General features: G+C 39.7%; 1 protein-coding gene and 1 long non-coding RNA gene across 8 annotated transcripts in view; one reads left to right on the top strand and one right to left on the bottom strand.

Annotated features, from left to right (window-relative positions):
- The window catches only part of DMGDH (dimethylglycine dehydrogenase), a 124,675-nt gene that overhangs the window by 83,373 nt on the left and 19,684 nt on the right, over nucleotides 1-21,618 (top strand). For 3 of the 7 annotated variants that reach the window (XM_063724443.1, XM_002815686.6, XM_063724444.1), the window contains 7 exons: nucleotides 4,912-5,081; nucleotides 5,479-5,632; nucleotides 7,330-7,495; nucleotides 8,288-8,418; nucleotides 9,675-9,892; nucleotides 11,739-11,896; nucleotides 13,986-14,045. In XM_063724443.1, coding sequence (XP_063580513.1) covers nucleotides 4,912-5,081; nucleotides 5,479-5,632; nucleotides 7,330-7,495; nucleotides 8,288-8,418; nucleotides 9,675-9,892; nucleotides 11,739-11,896; nucleotides 13,986-14,045 — 1,057 coding nt within the window. Of the gene's footprint in view, nucleotides 1-4,911; nucleotides 5,082-5,478; nucleotides 5,633-7,329; nucleotides 7,496-8,287; nucleotides 8,419-9,674; nucleotides 9,893-11,738; nucleotides 11,897-13,985; nucleotides 14,046-16,628; nucleotides 17,652-18,139; nucleotides 19,874-21,618 lie in introns of those variants that run through there. The other 4 variants (XM_063724446.1, XM_024246893.3, XM_063724445.1 and 1 more) reach the window with 3 other exon arrangements.
- Nucleotides 13,048-16,709, bottom strand: LOC129059439 (uncharacterized). The gene is made up of 3 exons (XR_008525322.2): nucleotides 16,566-16,709; nucleotides 14,459-14,530; nucleotides 13,048-13,213 (listed from the first exon to the last, which is right to left on the bottom strand). It is a non-coding gene; the product is annotated as an uncharacterized LOC129059439 (long non-coding RNA).

Here is a 21,618-nt window from a genome sequence, read left to right as displayed (position 1 = left end):
CTGGGAATAAAGACCAAATATTTAATTTTTATTATACCACGGCATCTTTATAAAAAATAAATTGACCATAGATGTATGGGTTGATTTCTAGACTCTCAATTCTGTCCCTTCATCTGTGTCTATTCTTATGCGACTACTATACTGTCTTTTATTTATTTATTTATTTATTTTTGAGACAGAGTCTTACTCTGCTGCCCAGGGAATGGCACGATCTTGTCTCACTGCAACCTCCGCCTCCCGGGTTCAAGTGATTCTCTTGCTTCAGCCTCCCGAATAGCTGGGATTACAAGCAGGCGCCACCATACCTGGCTAATTTTTGTATTTTTAGTAGAGATGGGGTTTTGCCATTTTGGCCAGGCTGGCCTCAAACTCTTGACCTCAAGTGATCCACCCACCTTGACCCCCCAAAGTGCTGGGATTTCAGGTATTAGCCACCACACCCAGCTGACACTCTCTTAATTACTGTTACTAGAAGTTACTAGCTTTGTAGTAATTTCTGAAATCAGGAAGTATGAATCCTCTGACTTTGTTCTTTTTCAAAATTGTTTTGGCTGGAAGTCCCATAAATTTTAGGACCAGTTTGTCAATTTATGCAAAGAAGCCAGCTGAGATTTTGATAGAGATTGCATTGAATCTGTAGATCAATTTGGGGAGTATTGACATCTGAACAATATTAAGTATTCTGATCCATGAACATGAAATGTCTTTCCATTTACTTAGGTCTTTTAAAATTTCTTTGAACAATGATTTGTAGTTTTCAGAGTAAAAGTTTTGCACATCTTTTGTTAAATTTATTCCTAGTATTATTCTCTTTGATATTCCAATTGAATTTTAGTATTAAATAATAGAAATTGAGGATCATTGACTGTAAGGCATGTTCTGAGCAGATAGAGTCACTGATCTCATATGGAACACCTATTAACTAATTGCTAAGGAAAGTAGGAAGTTGCTTCCTCTAGAACAAGTTATTTATAACCTAGAAATCACATCTGTTTGCATGTGACTGATGTCAGACTCCTCCCCTGATTGCTCTGGCTAATTTTCTCAGGTCATAGATACTGGGAGGTGGGTGGAGAAGACAACAGGTGGGAGTGGGAGTGGGCAAAGTGCCTCCCTGTCTTTGACAGGTTTGGTCTAAACCAAAAAAGCCTTCCCCTTACCTAAAGTTGAGGTTTCTAAGATATTTCTTATGTAATATAATGGAATACCCCCATTAGCTGCCCCTCCTGGCTTATATCAGTGCACTCATTCCATGGCTCTGGAGGCCAGTGGTTCCCATACCTGGGCGAGGAGCAGAATCATCTGAGGAGCACGTTAAAAAGCAGCGTCTTGACCACGTGGTTAGTCACATGCACATTTTTTATCTCCTATACCTCTCATCGGTGAAATTCCTATTATTTGTCACTAGAACCCATGTGGCTTAGTCTGCTTGGGCTGCCATAATAAAGTACCATAGACTAGGTGATTTAAACAATAGAAATTTACTTTCTCACAGTTCCAGAGGCTGGAGGTCTGAGATCAGGGAGCCATCATGGCAGAGTTCTGGTGAGGGCTCTCTTCCTGGGTTGCAGATGGCCACCTTCTGGCTGTGTGCTCATGTGGCTTTTCCTTGGTGGGTGTGTGTGTGTGGAGAGAGAGCAAGCTCTCTGGTGTCTCCTCATAGAAGGACACTAACCCTATCATGAGGGCCCCACCCTCATGACCTCATTTAACCCTAAGTACTTCCCAAAGTATTTAGAGTACCATCTCTAAATACCATGACATTGGGGATTAGGGCTTCAACAGATGCATTATGGGAGGACAAAAACATTCAGTCCATAGCACCATGAAAGATATTGAATCGCAACAAACAAGCAGATTTCCAGACACTACTCCTGTAGATTCTGATTTAGTGGTCTGGAGAGGGGCCCAGGAATCTGTATTTTATTATAATAATATTTGTAATCCTTGGTACAGCCAGTTCAGGGAATAGGTGTTTGCAAACTGCTTACATATGTGCCAGTGCCCATTTACCTTACTTGCAGAATATCCTCAGCCACAGCTATTTTACTCTGGACATTTGTTTTGTCACAATTCCAATAAGTTTTTCTGCTTCTAGGTAACTAACACAATGCCCAAAAAAGTCTTATGAATTGTATTTAATTGAATCTGATTTTCTTGGCTTAGAACAGATTATAAACAGCAAATTTAAAGAGGGGAGAGTGCTATGAGATGTAACATCCAGTCATTCAACAGAGTTATAAAAAGCAGATACAAACACTCAAAAAGCATAGCAGCCTAGGGTCATTGAGAAGAATCTAGAATTCTGCAGATTAATGGTAGAGACAGAAGAAGAACCTAACTGTCCTCTCCTCTTTAAGTTCCCTTCTACTTTCACTTTACACCTTACTTCCTTATTAAAATCCTTTCAACTGGTCATACAAGGGCCCAATAGCGACCATGTATTCCTTGCCCACTATGTGCCATGCAGTATACTAAGTGCTTTTAAATGCCTTGGCAATTAATTCTCCGCCAGCACCATAAAGTGTGCACAGGAGAAGAATGAAGCACAGGGTGGTTACATAACTTGCCCAAGGTCACCCAGCTAACAATGGCAGAATAAGAATCATACCCAGATCTTTTCCCCATACTTTTATACTTTTAGCTTCTAAGCCAGGGATTCTCCAGAGATGTTTTCTATTTTCCTAAGATGATACTTTAAAATCAAGGACATGATGTGGAAAATAAAGGGGTTTTGACATCAGAAAAGGGATTGGTTTTACACTGGCCATGTGTAGTTCATAACACTCAGTTGTATGGAATTTTATGTAAAGCTTGTTAATGGTTGGATAACTTGTTTGTAAAATATTTACTTTTTAGAAATAAATTAGATTTGATTCAGGATTCCCCCTCTCCGCCACTCCCACCCAAATAACAGCACTCTGCCCATTTATTTGCCCATGTGCATGGTTGAAAGGGAAAAAACATGATGGTATAGCAGCCAGGCCATAGGAAATCAAAGTACCCCTGGCTCTGCCCTGGGAGTCTGTCAAAAATATAGACAGTGCTGTATCTGCTATGTGTGTCTTGGCTGAACAAAGACTGAGAACTACTGAAGATAGGGAAGTCCGATAACAAGGAGCATGCGTTCCAGGGTCAGATAAATGAATTTGTATCCTGAATCTACTCTTTACTGCTGTGTGACTTTATTTAGCCTCTGTGTGGAGGCTGATCTTTCTCCTTAAAATAGACTTGCTAAAGCATAAATCAGCTTCTACGTGTTAGATGGAAACTATGCCTGGTAAATGGGAGGCACTCAGTGTTGGTAGAACTTCATAAGCCTTCAAGTCTTATTAACAATATAGCTCTCAAAAATGGTACCTGTTCTATATGGGCATTGGGCCTGGTTAAATGAATGTGCTAAGTTTAATAAACATTTTAAGCATATATTTAATAATTTTTCTTGCTTTCTTAAAATTTAGAGAGGTTGTTTGTGGATAATTTGGATGCCCCATGTCTATTAAACTGCCCAAAGGAATGTAAATTGCTGTTTTTTTATTCTCTTTGAGAAAGTCTTTTATAAAATGTAGGCACTCATTTTTATGAAAGCAAAACAGGTGTCTTGTTGTGGGAAAAGTTAGTTAACATTTTCAGCATTTGCTAAAGTTCCTCCCATGCTCTTAGAAGCTGTGGTTCTGGCTAAGTTGTTGTTGTTGGGGATACTAGCATTTCTGTGTCTTGATGTCTGCTTTGTATCCCCTTTTCTTGCTTCTCTCCCCATGATTCTCTGTTCATTCAGTTCCTTGGAAGCTCCTGACTTAAACCACAGATGAACCCACAGTAGAGGCCGTCATTAGACAAGAGTGAGTGGGTAGAACTACACATGGCCAATGTAAAACCGATCCATTTTCTGATGTCAAAACCCCTTTATTTTCCACATCGTGTTCTTGATTTTAAAGTATCATCTTAGGAAAATAGAAAACAAGCCCACCTTCCCCATCAAGTGGCCTATTAGTTGCAAAATACAAGAGACAGTGTTCCTTTTTACCTCTTTCCACAAGTCCTCACATGAGGGCCTCTTTGCCTGAATGTTTCTAAGATAATGGCTCAAGTTCCTTGCACAGAGGTCATTGTCTAAGGAGGTCAGAACTAACTTGAGTCTGAGAAGAGATGGATGGGACACCACAGTACATATGTTTCTGCCACCGTGTTTCCTACCAGTCGGGATAATCATAGCTCAGGAGGGCTGTTAGGGTACCAGGCACATCTGCATGTTTGCATTCTGGCTCCAACCCCTAGTTTTCCTAAAGCAAAATTCTTATTAGTTAGGAGTCAAGGATCATCGAGCCTTTTCCCCATAAAGAGCTATTTTGTTTGTTGTTGTTGGTTTTTGTTTTGTTTTGTTTTTTGGGAGAGGGTCTTGCTTTGTTACCCAGGCTGGAGTGCAGTGGTGTGAACATGGCTGACTGCAGCCTCTACCGCCTAGGCTCAAGTTATCCTCCTGCCTCAGCCACCCGTGTACCTGGGACCACAGTCTCGCGCCACCATGCCCAGATAATTTTTTAATTTTTTTGTAGTGATGAGTTCTCACTTTGTTGGCCAGGCTGGTCTCAAACTCCTGGTCTCAAACGATCCTTCCAAAGTGCTGGGATTACAGGTGTGAACTACTGTGCCCTGCCCAATAAGGAGCTATTTTGCAGGTGTACATCTCTTGAAACTGTAAATAAACTAGCTATCAAGTCAGGCACATTTAATTTGGATGCCTAAACATGCCACTTTTAAGGAAAAAATTGTTCCGTAGAGATTATGTTACTTGTGTGTTCTGATTAGCACAGAACAGTCCGACTTTGAAGCCCTATAAAATAGTTTGATCATGTTTCATTTGAAAACTACATGTGTTAGTAATGGGTTTTCTATCCCTGTATTTGAAAGATATGGCATAATCCACGCTGGTGGGGTAGGGAAATATCTCAGTGACTGGATCCTGCATGGAGAACCTCCTTTTGATCTGATAGAATTGGATCCTAATCGCTATGGCAAATGGACAACAACCCAGTACACTGAGGCCAAAGCAAGAGAATCATATGGATTCAACAATATTGGTAAGGTGCAAATTTACTGTTGTCTACAAAGTGTTGACAGAATTGAATTGCAGCATCTCTGACTTTAGATGGTCTTTATTCTATTCACTGGGATGGCGGTAGTTAGGGACTCCAAAAAGCATTGTGCCCCTAAGACATAACAAGGAATATATATGGATGTATATATTTAACATGTGGAATGCCTCGCTGGTTTTAAATTTTAAATATATTTTTACTTTACTCTTTGATGAGTCATATAAATGACAGCTCTGTTTTCTACATAAATCATTCATATGTATGTATGTATGTATGTTTATGCATCTTGGTTTTAAGTACTGTATTTCCATATTTGGAATCCCATAAAAGTATCTTGTTGTTTTGGCTATATGTGATTTAAAGTACCAATCTTTCTTTTCAGTTGGTTATCCTAAAGAAGAACGGTTTGCTGGGAGGCCGACTCAACGAGTCAGTGGGCTCTATCAAAGGCTGGAGTCTAAGTGTTCCATGGGGTTCCATGCTGGCTGGGAGCAGCCGCACTGGTTCTACAAACCAGGCCAGGACACTCAGTATAGGTGGGAGAAGGACTTTACCTGCCTGTGGTTCTGACTGAGGGGTGAAACAACGGGACAGCAAAAAGTGCTGATTCCGTCTTACACTCCATTGCTCCACCCTTTTCCAAGGTGCACTGAGCCTTGTCCTACAAAAATTACTCTCCGGCAGTGGTGGCATTAGCCTAGCCCACAGGACACTGGCCCACATCTAGGACTTACGTGACCCTGTGAGTCCTATAGCCTGCCTTGGTGAAGCCTCTTGGCATTTACCAGATGCTCAGAGGAACCTTCCGACCCCCCTCCAAATTCCCATGTGGCTTCAGATGGCTCCTAAAGGTTTGCTGTACTTTAGGATGCTCAGTGGAATCACATTGTGTATAACCACAAAATGTACCTGGAGTTTTGGATTTTCTGTTCATCCTGAAATCGCTCAAAGCAACTGCTTTCTAGAGTGTGTGCACTGAGCCATGCAAATTATATGCACAGTTGATAAATTAGCAGAAAAGATTATTTGCATAGCATTCCAGGTTAAGCGAAAACATAAAGTATGCCACTAAAACAGTTCTCTGAATTCGGGTAAAGTGCTACCTGCCATTGTTGTACTTTGGATTAATAGTGATTATACATATTTTTCTCAAGAGAATCCACAGACCAAGGGAAAACAAGTTGCAAATTTAGAAGTTACGTTATCCTTATTTTTGAGCTGTCATTTTGCTTTTTACAGTAGGTTTTGCTATTTTAAGACTAGATCTAATTCATACAAAGTATAGCAGAGAACCCGTTGTTGAAGAATAAATTTGGGCTTTATAAGCAGCCAATCTAGATTATTTGGTGGCCAAATACTGATTTGGTTTTTCCTAAATGACTCTCATACATCACTTTTACTCTTCACTTAGTGCTGATTGGATCTGGCCTAAGTTTCTTCTACCATTTAATAATTAAACTATTGAAAATTCATGTTACAGACATAGCATCCTGCTCTGAAGTTAAAATACCACATTAGAAGTCCACTTCATAAAGCAGAAAGGACCTTTAGTAATGAGTCAAGAGACCTTTGTTCCAGATCTGGCTCTGTCAATGCAAAGGCCTTGGAAATAATTTTGTGCCTTTTCTCTGAAAAATGAAGATTTGGGACCAGATCCTTATGTACCCCAGGTGTGGACCAACAGCATAGGCATCTCCTGTGAGCCTGGGAGAATGCAGACTATGGGGTCCCACCCCATACCTGCTGCTTCAGAATGTGGACTTTAACAAGTGCAAGTGATTTGTATTCCCATTAATGTTTGAGAAGCACTGGACCAGATAGCTCCACCCTGCCCCCCAACCCAGACACTCTGATTTAATTAGGGCCATTTTAAAACGCTCTCCAGATGATTCTAATATGCATCTAGAATTGAAAACCACCAGACTGGTTGACTTATAAACTCTCTTCCAGATCTGAGAGCCCATGAATTATATCTTATTTTCCAGTTAATCAGCACTTTACTCACTGTGAAATGGGTCAAAGGGATAAATGAGTAACTTTAAAAGGTCAGATTCCAACATACACGAATGATTTGCAGAACAGAATTTCAGGTTGCATGGTCCCGCCTCACATAGTCCCACTCCCCGCTGCCCAAAGGATTTTCTAGATGAGGAGGGCTTATTAAAATATCCTATTCTGTAATTTTTGAAAAATGAATGGGAGTTGTTTTATGACACTAAACGTTGTGTTTCAGGCCAAGCTTTCGCCGCACAAACTGGTTTGAGCCTGTGGGCTCGGAGTATAAACAGGTTATGCAAAGAGTAGGGGTAACTGACCTATCACCATTTGGCAAGTTTAACATCAAAGGCCAAGATTCCATTAGACTACTGGACCATCTCTTTGCAAATGTCATTCCAAAGGTAAATAGCCTTGTAGGGATACAAGGTCCAGGATTCTGACCTATTTAATTCTTCATCCCGCATGTTATTTTAGTTCACCTAATGATTTCTGGATGAAAACTAGAACTCTTCAACTGACCAAAAGTATACAAGCTTATTTTCTTTCTTTTTTTCTTTTCTTTTCTTTTTTTGAGAGACAGAGTCTTGCTCTGTCACCCAGGCTGGAGTACAGTGGTGTGATCTCGGCTCACTGCAACCTCCGCCTCCCAGGTTCAAGCAAGTCTCCTGCCTCAGTTTCCCAAGTAGCTGGGACTACAGGCATGTGCCACCACGCCCAGCTAATTTTTGTATTTTTTAGTAGAAACAGGGTTTCACTATATGTTGGCCAGGCTGGTCTCAAACTCCTGACCTCAGGTGATCCACCCGCCTCAGCCTCCCAAAGTGCTGGGATTACAGGCATGAGCCACCACACCCAGCCTACAAGCTAATTTTCAAATTTAAATTTTTGTTGAGTGAATTCTCATCCAAGGACCTTATGACTTTGCTTAATTGTGTTGATGGGAACTTAAAATTGAGTTCTGCAATTAAATGAAGAAGAGCTTTTAAATGGCAAATAGTTTTAAATGATTGTTTAAATGGAGAACTTCAAATTACTGTTGGGTTTAGGTTTACAGACAATTCATACAATTGACACAAACGGTAAGATTCAGATACTTTTCATTCTTAACATCCACATTGTTATTTAAATAGGTGTTAAAAGGATGCATGTGATTTTTAGTTCATCCTAAGGTAATTTTAAATTTTTTTATGTAGGTGGGTTTTACAAATATAAGTCACATGTTAACACCCAAGGGTCGAGTGTATGCTGAGTTGACTGTTTCTCACCAATCTCCCGGGGAGTTTCTTTTAATTACTGGCTCTGGATCAGAACTTCATGATCTTAGGTAAGTGCACACCTAGTAAGAAAATTTTGTACACATTATATATTGACTCAATCTTACATTGAGTTTTTCTTTTTACCAGTACTCGAAAGTACAACTTTGTTTCTTCTTAAACCTGATTGTTTCAAATAAACTATATGTTGTTTTTTATACAAAAATATTTGAAGTGAGGGCCCCTGCCCCTCCCAAAGGTAATTCATCCATAGGTTACTGGTTCTAATAATATTAATTCCATTTATTAGGCATCATCAATGTGCCAGAACCTTTTTTAGACATTACCTTAATGAATTCTCTTAATATTTTGCAAGGTATATATGATTCCCATGATCAGATGAGGAAACTGAGGTTTGGGTTAAGGGAACTTACTCACACGAGCTTTTTGATTCTGATGCCCACATTCGGTCCACTTAAGTAAGCTGTCTTCCTAAATTATCTTTGTCCTTTGTGATGCTTTGTGCTTTCTGGCCCACAGCTGGATCTAAGTTGCTGACCTGCCAAGTCCAGCCTTTACATGAATCTTCATTCTATTATAAAGTCTTTAGTATAATATTCCAAATATTTTTGGAATATTATTATTTAATACATGTCTTACTCTGACAGATTCTCGTCTTAGTTGTAGAGTGATGCAAATTATATGCTCCAATCCAAGATGTACTGGGGCCATCTTAATAGCTTAGCTTTGTGTAAATCCAGATGAACATTTTGTGATAGACTTAGATAGCTCAAGGACTGCTCAATAAATTAGAAACCAGCCCTATAGCTGGGTCCCAATAACTCATCAAGCCATAGAAATTGAAACTAGAGTTTCTGTCTTTTCCTTGTGATGGTCAGAGCAATTACGTGTCTTGTGGCAGGCACATTATTAACCTTTAGCAACGTAAGTGTGCCTCCTGTGTACAGGTATTAGACAAAATTTGGGTTTAAATTAATTTTTGAAGGCTGAATCATTAGTTTAAATGCAAAAGGGCTGTGTCACTATTTAAAAGAATTGTGCGGCAGAGCTCATTAAATTGAAGGATCCTTCTGTACTGTGAAAAATTACCCCCCAAATTTATAAGTGGGCGATTTAAAGAGAATCATCACTTAACATCTCAGGGGCTCGGTTTCCTCAACTTTAAAAATCAGTGTGATTTCATGAAATGACACTCTGGGGACTTTCTGATAACTCTAGACACAAAGCATGTCTTCAGAGAAATAATTTATTACCAAAGTACGTTATTCAAGCAATATTTAGCACCATGTTCATGACTGAAACGCAGATGGATTGAAGAAGAAGCAGTCAAAGGTGGATATGATGTTGAAATTAAAAACATAACCGATGAGCTTGGAGTTCTTGGAGTTGCTGGGCCACAGGCAAGAAAGGTCCTTCAGAAACTGACCTCTGAAGATCTTAGTGATGATGTTTTCAAGTTTCTTCAAACCAAGTCCTTAAAGGTTTCCAACATTCCTGTCACTGCTATTAGGATATCTTATACTGGTAAGATTGGAAAACAACCTGGACTAAGTCTCTGAAATTTAAAAGGTCAATTTAAAATTAAAAGGTCATGTCACCAGAAATGTGTGAGTGTGTATGCATGTGCACATTCACACTCACTTTTGTCCATGTGACTCTGGAGGAAGCTTTTGTTCTGCCCAGCTCTTATGTCAAGTCTGTCTATTCACTCCTCATCTTGAAAGTGGTTCCACAGATTTCTAGTTGTTGCTTCAGTCCCACAGCTGCCTACGATCTGGAAGGGCAGACAAAAAAAAAAAGGGGGGGGGGCTGCGTGCGGTGGCTAACACCTGTAATCCCAGCACTTTGGGAGGCTGAGGCGGGCTGATCACCTGAGGTCAGGAGTTTGAGACCAGCCTGACCAACATGGGGAAACCCCGTCTCTACTGAAAATACAAAATTAGCTGGGCATGGTGGCGCATGCCTGTAATCCCAGCTGCTCTGGAGGCTGAGGCAGGAGAATTGCTTGAACTTGGGAGGCAGAGGTTGTATGAGCCAAGATGACACCACTGCACTCCAGCCTAGGCAACAAGAGTGAAACTCCCATCTCAAAAAAAAAAAAAAAAAAAAAAAGTGGGGAAGAGGATTGGCTGAAATAGTCAGGCCAGCCAACTCTATCTGTGAACATTCAAGATGGTCTCCTGGAGATAGAATCTCCCATAGAGACCATTTTGAATGTATCAGGTACCTCTCCTAGAGCATTGCCAACAATCTGTCTTTCCTTCCAGACTGTAAGTTCACTGAGAAGTCTTCCTCTAGCACCTAACCTTGCACATGGTAGGTATTTGATACAGAGATGAATGAATGCTCTTCAGTTCCCCAGTGGTGCTCTGGGCTCCCTTCTAAGTTTTTCTAGACCTTCTTGTCTCTTGCAGGAGTACTGCATGCCCAAGCATTCATTCAATTATATGTTGCTCCTATTCTGTGGTATCCCATAAAAACACCTTACCATGAGCCCTCCACCCTGGGAAACAGGAGAACACAGAGATTAAAGACCATAGCTTTTCTCTGGGCTGCTGCTATACGTTTTCCCTGCCCTTCTTCCACCCAACCTTGGCAAATTCTAGAATAAAAAATGAGCAGGGCTGGATGCAGTGGCTCATACCTGTAATCCCAGCACTTTGGGAGGCCAGAGTGGGAGGATTGATTGATTGATTGTCCCAGGAGTTCAGGACCAGCCTGGGCAACATAGTGAGACCCTGTCTCAACAAAAAAACAAGACAAAAAAACAAAACAAGAACAACAAAAATAAGCAGGATTTTTTGGGTTACATTTAATTTCTTTTGATTTTTGCCCACAGCTCCATTGGTGAAGGAAATGACTAGGGAAGAAGTGGGAGGGGCAGAAGTCGGTGACTATGGCTTTCTCACTATGAGGATAACTTGAATAATTTTTAGTTGACTGTATTTTTAAGCTTGTGATTTTTGGGCAAGGTGTTGGTTTAAACCTTGAACTCGTTGCCTTGATAAACTGTGCCATGCTAACTATTCACCTAACGTCATTGTCCCGGAAAACAGTCAAGCCTCATTAGAAAGCTGGGGTCCAGGGTGGAGACTAATTCCTGCATTATAGTCTTTCTGAGTCATGACAAGAGGTGTCCTGCATACCACCATCTACATGGGAGTCAGGATCGGCACAAATGCACCTGTGATATGGTGGGCTTCTTCGCAGTGGGGTCTTGTAAATTTTTGTGAGCTGGTCTTTTTAGAGACTGACAATGTCTATGTTGCATAAGTGGAATTTCTCCTGCTTTTATGTGTTCTAGCTAATGCACATTAGATCTAGTGATCGTTGTTCTTGCTGTGCTGCGGCACCTGTGGGTTTATTTCAGGTGAGCTGGGTTGGGAGCTGTACCACAGAAGAGAAGATTCTGTGGTGCTGTATGACGCTATCATGAACGCAGGCCAGGAGGAGGGAATCGACAATTTTGGAACCTATGCCATGAATGCCTTACGCCTGGAGAAAGCCTTCAGAGCCTGGGGGTTAGAGGTTTGAAATGCTAGCATCTTTATTAACATTTTATGTTTATTTATCTCATTTTTATATAAGGGCTGGTTTGAACTGCAATAACATTGGTTTTGGCTGTAAGAGAAATTATGTATCATTGGATAACTTTATTTCATTAGGGGAAGAGGTTTTTCTCCTTAATTTCTCAATTGAAAGTTCAGTGGAATTCTGACATATGTTTATTCTGCCTTAATTCATCCTAGTTGGCTGAGAGCCCTAGATATCTGTCTTGGACTTTGGGGAGCCGGCTTGCCTCATGGGATTAGAATAACACTTTTCAAAGTCTCTCCTCCTCTGTCATTTTGCCCGTCTTCATTTTCTTATCTTGTACCTTTTGGTGAATTAACACTCCTTTCTGAGGGGCAGGGTTGATGGTCCAGAATGTGGTGGTCCAGGCTTCCTCCACCGTTAATAATGGTTATTAAGAGTTTCTATTTGTATAGTGCTTTAACCATTTACATATTTTCATACGCATGATTTCATTTTCCTTCTGAACTCTCCATTACCTCTATTTTACACATAATAACACTGAGACTTAGAGAACCACTTGGTCCAGATTACCTAGTAAGTGGCCAGCCTGTGGTTTAAACTCTGTTCTCCTACTTTATTTCCAATATGGCAGGCTATCTCTGGACCCATTCACTATTTTCAGATTCACTAGTTGTTTCTTTGGAAGACACTGAGGTTTTAGGCCTGAAAGGTAAGATAAGGGATAGTGGTAAAAGATGGACTCAGAGCGGGGACTCTTGGGTTTGAATTTTTCCTCCACCACCCACCAGCTATCTGGCCTAACCCTCCAGAACTTCTGTTTACTTTTCTAAAAAATGGATTTTTTATGCTACAGAATTATCATAGTAGAGAGAGTCTAGGAAGTGCCAAGCACATAATAAAGTGCATTTGATTGGAGGGGAGAGTGTGTTTCAAAGCCCAGGCAGAGACCCGCGGGCATTTAGAGTACGCAGAAGCAAGTGGGCAAGCTCTCCACGAGAGGTCCCCTATTAGAGGATTCTCTAGCTACAACTGGGGACTGAGGTGAGGCTAGGCGCAGGTACAGAAAACGGAGGACAGCGCGGTCCCCACACTCTCCGAGGAATGAAGCAGCAGGAGCAGCCCTTTGGGAGTCAGACATTTCTCCATCCTCCTGCCTTTTATTTTCTCAGATTTCCTCTCCCTGCGACCTCCTCTGGAGGGCTTTTCTCCTTCTCCGGTCCCTCCGATTTCCCAGCAGTGCCAGAGCGCCCTCTAGTGTTCGTACTGCAATCCTCTGTGCTTCATTTTTATTTTTTCTTTGAAGAAATTCTGAAATTTTGAACAGATAAAAATAATTTTAGAATAGCTCAAATTGATTAAGAAATATGAGGCAATGTTTTATGTCATATAAAACAAGCGTACTTTCATTTGGTTTATGCAGGTGCTGTATTGCTTTAAAAGTTTGACTATTTTTAGGGGATTTAGACTAGTTCTCTCACTGCGAAGAGAACAACAAAACAAAAAAAGAAAGAAACAAAAACCATTAACTTCAGGTCTATTACCAAATATTGGCGTTAGCCCTGAGTTGGTAGCTATCACAGTGACTTGGCCACATTTGAAGAGGTACAGATTCAAACTCCGCTTATTCCTTTCTCCTCTCCTGAACTGTATCAGCCACCTTCCTACCATCTGCTTTCCCTCCACCTTACCCTGATTCTTGGTTAATTGTAAGATAAGTAAATTGTTTAATAACTTTTCAAAACGTAGTTATGTAAAATTATTGCAGAAAAACATGTGAAAATCTTGTTTCTAGAAGAAACATCACGTACATTCCCTCAGATGTTTATTAAAATGGGAGAGCTGTGGAAACAGTGAATTTTAGTTTCTATATTTGTTATATTCAAATGACCAGTTTTGCGGAAAGGCTACATCGAATTTTGGATTAAAAAATTGTTTTCAAAACCAGTCTATAGTTTGCTTTTCTTTAGAATCTGTGTTGAAAACTCAAAAAGTGTTCTTTCTCCTAAAAACAAATATGAAAGTGATGTTACCAAAATGACTTGCACTCATCTAAGATTTAAAATGTGTGTTTCCTTTTTAGATGAACTGTGATACAAATCCTTTGGAAGCTGGACTGGAATATTTTGTGAAGTTAAATAAGGTATGTTTACATTCCAAAGTGTGCTTGAAGTAAACCTTAACATTACGATGCTATTTGGTGACAGAGCCATTCTTTAAAATTTAACCAAGTATGGATTATAGGAGAAACAAGGTGAACATAAATACTAGCATTGCTCAGTTGTGTCATATTACTCTTTTGTCAACATTTGCTTAGTTGAAACTATTGGAGTGTGCTTGCAGATTTAAGATAGCAGAATCCAGCATCTTTAAGGGCTAAATCTAAATTCTAAGATAAAAATTAGTAAGGATAAGAAGATTATCTGTCAGATTCTAGTAGACATTTATGTTAGAAGTGCACCATGTTGTGTATTTTACAGTAACTCCCGGTGACTTGGGAAATTGCACATTAGCTGATCAAACATACTGCATTCATTGATCCTTCTGGATACTCACAGTGTGGAGCAGCCTCACTTCAGCATATTTGTCCATCTGCTTGTCAAGCATCTTTGTGTGTAACAGCAACGTCTGAATATAAGCAAATAACACGTTTCAAATGTTTTCGGCATAAAATGGGTATTAACTGAGAAGCTAATACAAGCCCAAATAATCATAACTGATAAGACACTCCAAAGGGAACTCCTACATCAGTGGTTCTTCAAATGTAGCCTTCAGACTAACAGCATCAGCCTCATTGGGAGCTCGTTAGAAATGCTAATTCTCAGGTCCTACCCTAGAACTACTAAATCAGAATCTCTAGGAGTCAGGCCAACAAATCTGTTTTAACAACCCCTGCAGGGGATTCTGATGCATCTAAGGTTTGAGAAGCATTACTCTGAATAATTATAGTGGAAAAGCATATCATGAGGCCAATTTATTACAGCCAAGCTCATCTGTACAAGCCTTACAAATATAAATGAGGTTACTCCATTGAGCAGTGCCTGAGAGTTATAATAAAAGAACTTAATAGAGCTGTGGTGAGTGATAGTATTGAAGAATAAGGGCAGCAGCAGCTACTGTTTAGGATATTTGTTAGAACTCCAAAAATAAAATGTCCTGCCCTAGACGGTTATAAACTAAAGACTGATTTCCCATCCTGTGGAAATACGTGAATACATGTATATGACTCAATCAGGCCAAGGAAACCTTTTTCATGACCCTGCGTCAGTTCCCAAATTCTGAGCTATAATATTAACATAAAACATGTGTATTTATAGTATGAGATTTTAGGAAAACGAACCTTCTAAAGGGTTTTAAAGGGAAGATCTTTCTGTACATTCTCCCCATGACTTTTATTTTTATGGTGTACCATCTGCCTCCAGACCAGAGAAAGCAGGTGCTTGGAATTTGGGCAGACCCTAGCAGCAGATTGCTCCCTCTGATAGCAGAAGCCTTACTTTAGCTGTTTCAAATAAGGTTAAAAATGGCCCAACTCTTGAAAGTGCTAAATTTCTGTTGTTGGTCACCAGTAGGTAGATAGATAACTGATTCTTTTGCTTCAGTGTTCGGATATTATTGTTTGGGGATAAGGCATAGATAAATAATCCCTTCGTATTGAAATGGGATTTTCAAAAATCTTTTATGATTATTAGCAGGGGTGGATCGTGTATTTGTTAGTTAAGTTATACGGCCAAATAACCAAAGCTCATCTCAGAACGTAGTTAGTTGTTTAGCAGATACTAATTTTGATTTCTGGCATGTTTTTATAATTTCTGAATTGTTGTTTCTCATTCAAGTGTCACAAAGTTAATTCCTAATGATTTTATAGGGTAAAGGTCCTTGTAGCCCAAGGACCTGGCCCCAACTGAGCCAGTCTTTTTCAATTATGTCAATTCAAGTGGCTAGTTGGTATTAACCTACTCATAATGATGCTTGCTAATCTCCAAGACAGGTGAATAGATTAGATCAACTTTGGTGGTTTCGTAGCAGTCTATAATGTGAAACGGATTCCTGGAAACCTTATTAACATTACAAACTAAGCTTTGTAACTTGACCATTCAAGTCCTGTGCCTAAAAACCAAAATGTTACCCAAACTAGCTTCATACAACATTTTAAATACTGTAAGCCTATATTGCTTCGGAAAATCGATGCTATAGGAGAACAGAAGCAACAGCTAATACAGAGAGATATTTATATTTGATACCAAATCAAACACAGCAAAAACCCTGGCATTTTACAATTGTTTGAAATCAGTTATTTCTTTCCCTTCGGAGCAAACATATAGAATTCTCTGGTTGGCTCTTAGGCATTTACACTATGATCGTTTAAGCCATAGTGTGAAGAAAAGGTAGAAGCTGACTGTCAGAGCTAGATGGGTCCCTGGGGATCAGCCGGTACTCCCGTCCCCCATCTGAAGCGGAGGAAACTGAAGCACAGAGAGGGAAAGTGACCTGGGGGAGGCCATTGCTTTAGCTTAGGTCGAACGCCACCCTCTGACCTCATCGTGGAGCTTTCCCACCCACCACTTTTCCCCACAAAGTCCTTTTCCACAGTGGGCTTATCAGACTTGAAAGACTGCCCAAGAATTTCTCTCTCTGGTAACATATTATTTGTATGGACTACCTTTTATTGAGACACACTTCCCCCACATGTTTTTGCTGTAACTAATTTTGTGTTTTATGATAGGATCAGAATAGCTGCTTTGCCCGTTTTAAGGAGGAAAATGGCTGGGTGAGCAGATGGGCCATCAGGCCTTATTAGGGTGAATCGTGTTCTTGTCAAAACCTGTAAGAAAGTAGGGAAAAGAACAAAGGAATACTGAAGAACTCTTTCATCACAAAGGGAGACGGCGCAGTGGCCCTTGCTTCCTTCGGTCTTGGAGTTGTTCCAGCCTCCTTCCCCTGGTGTTGGCTTACGTGAAGCTGATACACATGTATCATTCATTCATCCATTCATCTAGTAGACATTTATTAAGTACCGCTGATTAGACACCTTGCCAAACCATAGATCTAAATGTTAAAGATATATTCCTGAGGGCTCTGAGATCTCATGAACCTGGAAACAAATGATATTTCAGGAACTAAAGCTGTAGGGATACGTTCTTAGCCGTAATTGTGAAGATAACCCTTCCACAAGCGGAGGGCTCTCCAGCCGCATACAACACCGCCATCTTGTGGGAAGTGCTCCGTAGAGCCCTGCCAGGAAGCCTTGACCAAAGCTGCAGTAAAAATAATTGAATCTGTGCTTTTAAAATCTTCTTAACTAAAAACGCTTCACCTGAAACAACTCATATCATTGTTCTCAATGGTATTTTTGGTATGTTCCAAAGGAAGTAACTTTTGGGAGGAAAATCAGTGGCCTTTGTTTAGTTGGAGATGGAAGAAATGCATTAATCAAGAGCAAAAGGAAAATCAGCTGCCTTTGGATGGAGTCATAGGTATTCCTGGAATTTTCCTTGTGGAAATACTGAATTTTTGTCCATTTCTGGAGAACCTCCACGAAGATTCACAGAGACTCAAGTATTAAGCGTAATGTGTTGAAGCACATCAGAAGAATTTGTTTTCTATAATGTTTCTCCCTCTTTTTCTCACTCTCTCCTTCTCCCTCTTTCCCTTTTTCTCTCTCCTTCCCCTCTCTCCCAGTCTAGAGCTTCTAACCAGTAGAAACAGAATAAAATGTAATCTCTATTAAACATAAGTTATAAGACAATGTTGATTCTAGAAAATGCAGGGTCTCTTTCGGAGGAAATATTTAAAGCATAACTGTTTGATAACCAAAAACAAAACAACCCAAAAAAACTGGTAAAGAGGTAAAGCACTTAGCACCAAGCCTTCTACACCCCAGGTATTCAGTAAATATTAGCTATTATTAAAACATCAGAGTGTTAAAAAAACAAAAAAATCAAAGTGGAATTAAACCATTGTTCATAGACAACAAGTTAGAAATAAATTGTTAATATAGTGGTCAAAGTATCCAATTCTCTTTGGGAAATTTGAGGTAAATGGTAATAAGAATTGAGGAGGCAGAATATTTTCAGTGATACTTAGCCCTGGCTGGACATTAGAATCATATGGGGTATGATTCTTTTAAATAATATTTTGCTGTTTAAAATCCCAAGGCCCAGGCTACACCCAAGATCAATTAAAAAAGAATCTCTTGTGGGACTCAGGCATCAGTTGTTGTTTTTAATTCCCCAGGTGATTCTGCAGAGATGGAGAATTACTGTTTTCAATGGAAGATTTTCAACTGGCTGAACATATTATCCTGAAGAACTAAAAATTACCTGAACTAAAAGAACTAAAAACTACTCAAGTAGTTCTCAAGGTGTGGTCCACAGACCAGCAGCATCACTGTCACCTGGGGACCTGCTAGAAAATTCAAATTGTTGGGTACCATCCCAGACCCCCAAAATCAGAAACTGCCAGGGTGGAACCCAACTATCTATCTATCTATCTATCTATCTATCTATCTATCTATCTAATCTATTTTTATTGAGACCGAGTCTCGCCCTATCGCCCAGGCTGAAGTGCAGTGGTGCAATTTTGGCTCACTACAACCTTCGCCTCCCAGGTTCAAGCAGTTCTCTTGCCTCAGCCTCCCCAATAGCTGCCATCATGCCCAGTTGATTTTTGTATTTTCAGTAGAGACGAGGTTTCACCATGTTGGCCAGGCTGGTCTTGAACTCCTGACCTCAGGTGATCCACCTGCCTCAGCCTCTCCAAGTGCTAGGATTACAGGCATGAGTCACCGCACTTGGCCCAACAATCTATTCTAATAAGCCCTCCAGGTAGTTTCAATGCAGCTTATCTAAGAACATGGACCTACCCCAAATCAATTAGATTTACTCTAGGTGTAGGGTCCATGGTTCCTTTTTAAAGCTCCACAGGTGATTTTTTTTAATGCAGTGAATATTGAGAACCACTGTTTTAGTTCTTATAACTTCATACCAACTTCAGTCTTGAAAGTATATAGGAAAGTAGAAAAACAGGTGGATTGGTCAGAGGATGGTGCTATAGAACTGTGGTGGAATGGATGTAAATTAATAGATCTAGAGCCTATTCCAGCTAGGCTACAGGTTCATATTCTGCCCCATATCTTTGTTTTTTCTTTTAGAACTGGGTAGTAAGTGAATTTTTTTTAAGTCACCAAATTCTAGCCGCATGGCCCAGGAAAGCCATTTAACTTGATTTTAATGCCTGAGATTTTTAATCTGTAAAAGAAGGCTACTTTTGCAAGTCTAAAATCCTATGGAATGCCTCCAACACAGTGGTTGAAGATATTGGTGCCATGTTATCTTTATAAGCCACATAATTGTGTCATCTGAATTAAGCTGTCCTTATTCTGTTACCCATTTTCATTGCTGAGTGATAAGGGGAAGGAGAGGAGAAAGGAGGGGAGGGGAAGAGAAAGGAAGAGGAAAGAAGTAAAACCTAGCTGAAGTGTAGCTGACCATTCCCGAAACACCTGTCAGGATACATTAAACTAAAGCCATTGAATCATTATTTTCATATATATCCAATTTCTGTTATGAAACAGTACTTTGTTTCTACCCTAAGAGCTGAAATGTGATGTTTAGCTGACTGCTTTCAAATTTGGATATCCACGGAAACCCAGGTTTAGGAATGAATTGAAGTAATTTTTAAGATTGCTTTTATTTTTGTTATTATTTTAACGGCGTATTTGAACATGCAATAATTGACATATTTAAAGTAAGCAATTGGATAAGTTTTAGTACATGATACAGCAGTGAAACCATCACCGCAGTGAAGATAGTTACCCTATCCCTCATCCCCAGGGTGTTCATGCCCCTTTGTGATCCCTACCCGCCACCCTCCCCACAGCCTCACCTACCCCCCAGGCAACAATTTATGTCTGAGACTATAGATTATTTTGCAATTTTTAGAATAAATGCAAAATCTATAAAAATGGAATCATAGAGTATATGCTTTTTTTGTGTGTTAATGCTTTCCCTCGGCATAACTTGAGAGTCATTTGTGTTGTTATGTTTATTAATAGATCATTCCCAGTGGCATCTCATACCTGTAATCCCAGCACTTTGGGAGGTGGAGGTGGAAGGATCACCTCAACCCAGGTTTGAAACCAGCCTGAGCAACATCGTGAGACTTCCCTCTCCACAAAAAATTAGCCGGGCATGGTGACAAATGCTTGTAGTCCTAGCTACTTGAGAGGCTGAGGAAGGAGGACTGTTTGAGCCTGAGAGGTCAAGGCTGCAGTGAGTTGTGTTTGTGCCACTGCACTCCAGCCAGGGCAACTGAGCAAGGCTCTGCCTCAAAATAATAATAATAATAATAATAATTCCCTTTTATAGAAAGTAGTATTCCATTGTATGGATATACTACAATTTGTTTATGTACTCACTCGTTGATAAATATTTGGGATGTTTCCAGTTTAGGGCTATTACAAATAAAACTCCAGAAGTCTCTTGGTATACCTGGAGGATTGGTTCTATGACTGCTGCAGGCTACCAAAATTTGCTTCAAGTCCTGCAGTTTGTCTGTAGAACCTGCCTGTAGAAAAAGTTGGGTTTTGCATCCTGCAAATACTATCTTTTTTATCTGCTTGGTTGAAAAAAATGCACATAAAAGTGGACCCGTGCAGTTCAAACCTGAGTGTTCAAAAGTCAGCTGGCACTATGAACGTTTGTGTGCAAGTATTTCTAGGAAAATAGGCCTTCTTTTCCCTCAGGTAAATACCTAGGAGTGAAATGACTGAATAAAATGGCAAGTGTATGGTAACTTTGTAAGAAACTGTTTTGCCAAGCTGTGTGCCATTTTATATTTTACAGTCCTACCAGCAGTATGTGAGTTCCAGCTCCTCTACATCCTTGTCAAATACTTTTCATGGCCAGTCTTTTTAACTTTAGCTATTCTAAGAGATATGTGGTGATGTCTCATGGTGGTTTTAATTTATTTCCTTAATGACAAATGATGTTGGACATTTTTTGATGTGCCTACCTGCCATTTCTATATCTTTTTTCATGAAATGTCTGGTTAAATCTTTTACCTAGGGTTTTTTTAATTGAGTTTTTAAAGTGCTTTCTGTATTCTTTATCAGATACATGCTTTGCAAATTTTTTCCAGATGTCTTGACTTTTCATTTGTCTAACGGTCTAATGGTGTCTTTCAAAGAGCCATTTTTAAGTTTTGAATTTTAAAGTTCTTATCAATTGTTCTTTTATGAATCATGCTTTTGGTTCATATCTAGGAAATCTTCGCTTAATCCAAAGTCATAAAGATTTTCTGCTATGTTTTCTTCTAGAAGTTTTATTATTTTACTTTTTACTTTTAGGTCTATGATGCATTTTTAGTTGATCTTGTATCTGGTATGAGGTATGGACTGAAGTTTTATTTATTTGTACTTGGATGACCAATTGCTTTCAGCACCATTTGTTGAAAAGACTATATATTCTGAATTTCATTGCCTTTATATCTTTGTCAGTATGTTTATATCTTTGCCCATTTGTTTGTAGGTCTATTTCTGGACTCTGTTATATTCTGTATATCTATTTATCGTTCCAAATGCCAATACTACAGTGTCTTGATTACTGTTGCACAAATAAGGTTGTGATAGCCCTGCAACTTTGTTCTCTTCTTTTAAAGCTGCTTTGTCTATTCTGGGTCCTTTGAATTTCATTAACTTTAGAATCAGCTTGTCA

This window comes from Pongo abelii, chromosome 4 (assembly GCF_028885655.2).
Source record: "Pongo abelii isolate AG06213 chromosome 4, NHGRI_mPonAbe1-v2.0_pri, whole genome shotgun sequence".
Lineage (NCBI taxonomy): Eukaryota > Metazoa > Chordata > Mammalia > Primates > Hominidae > Pongo > Pongo abelii.
Note: the sequence above shows the minus strand (reverse complement) of the source record. Positions and strands in the feature narration are given on the sequence as shown.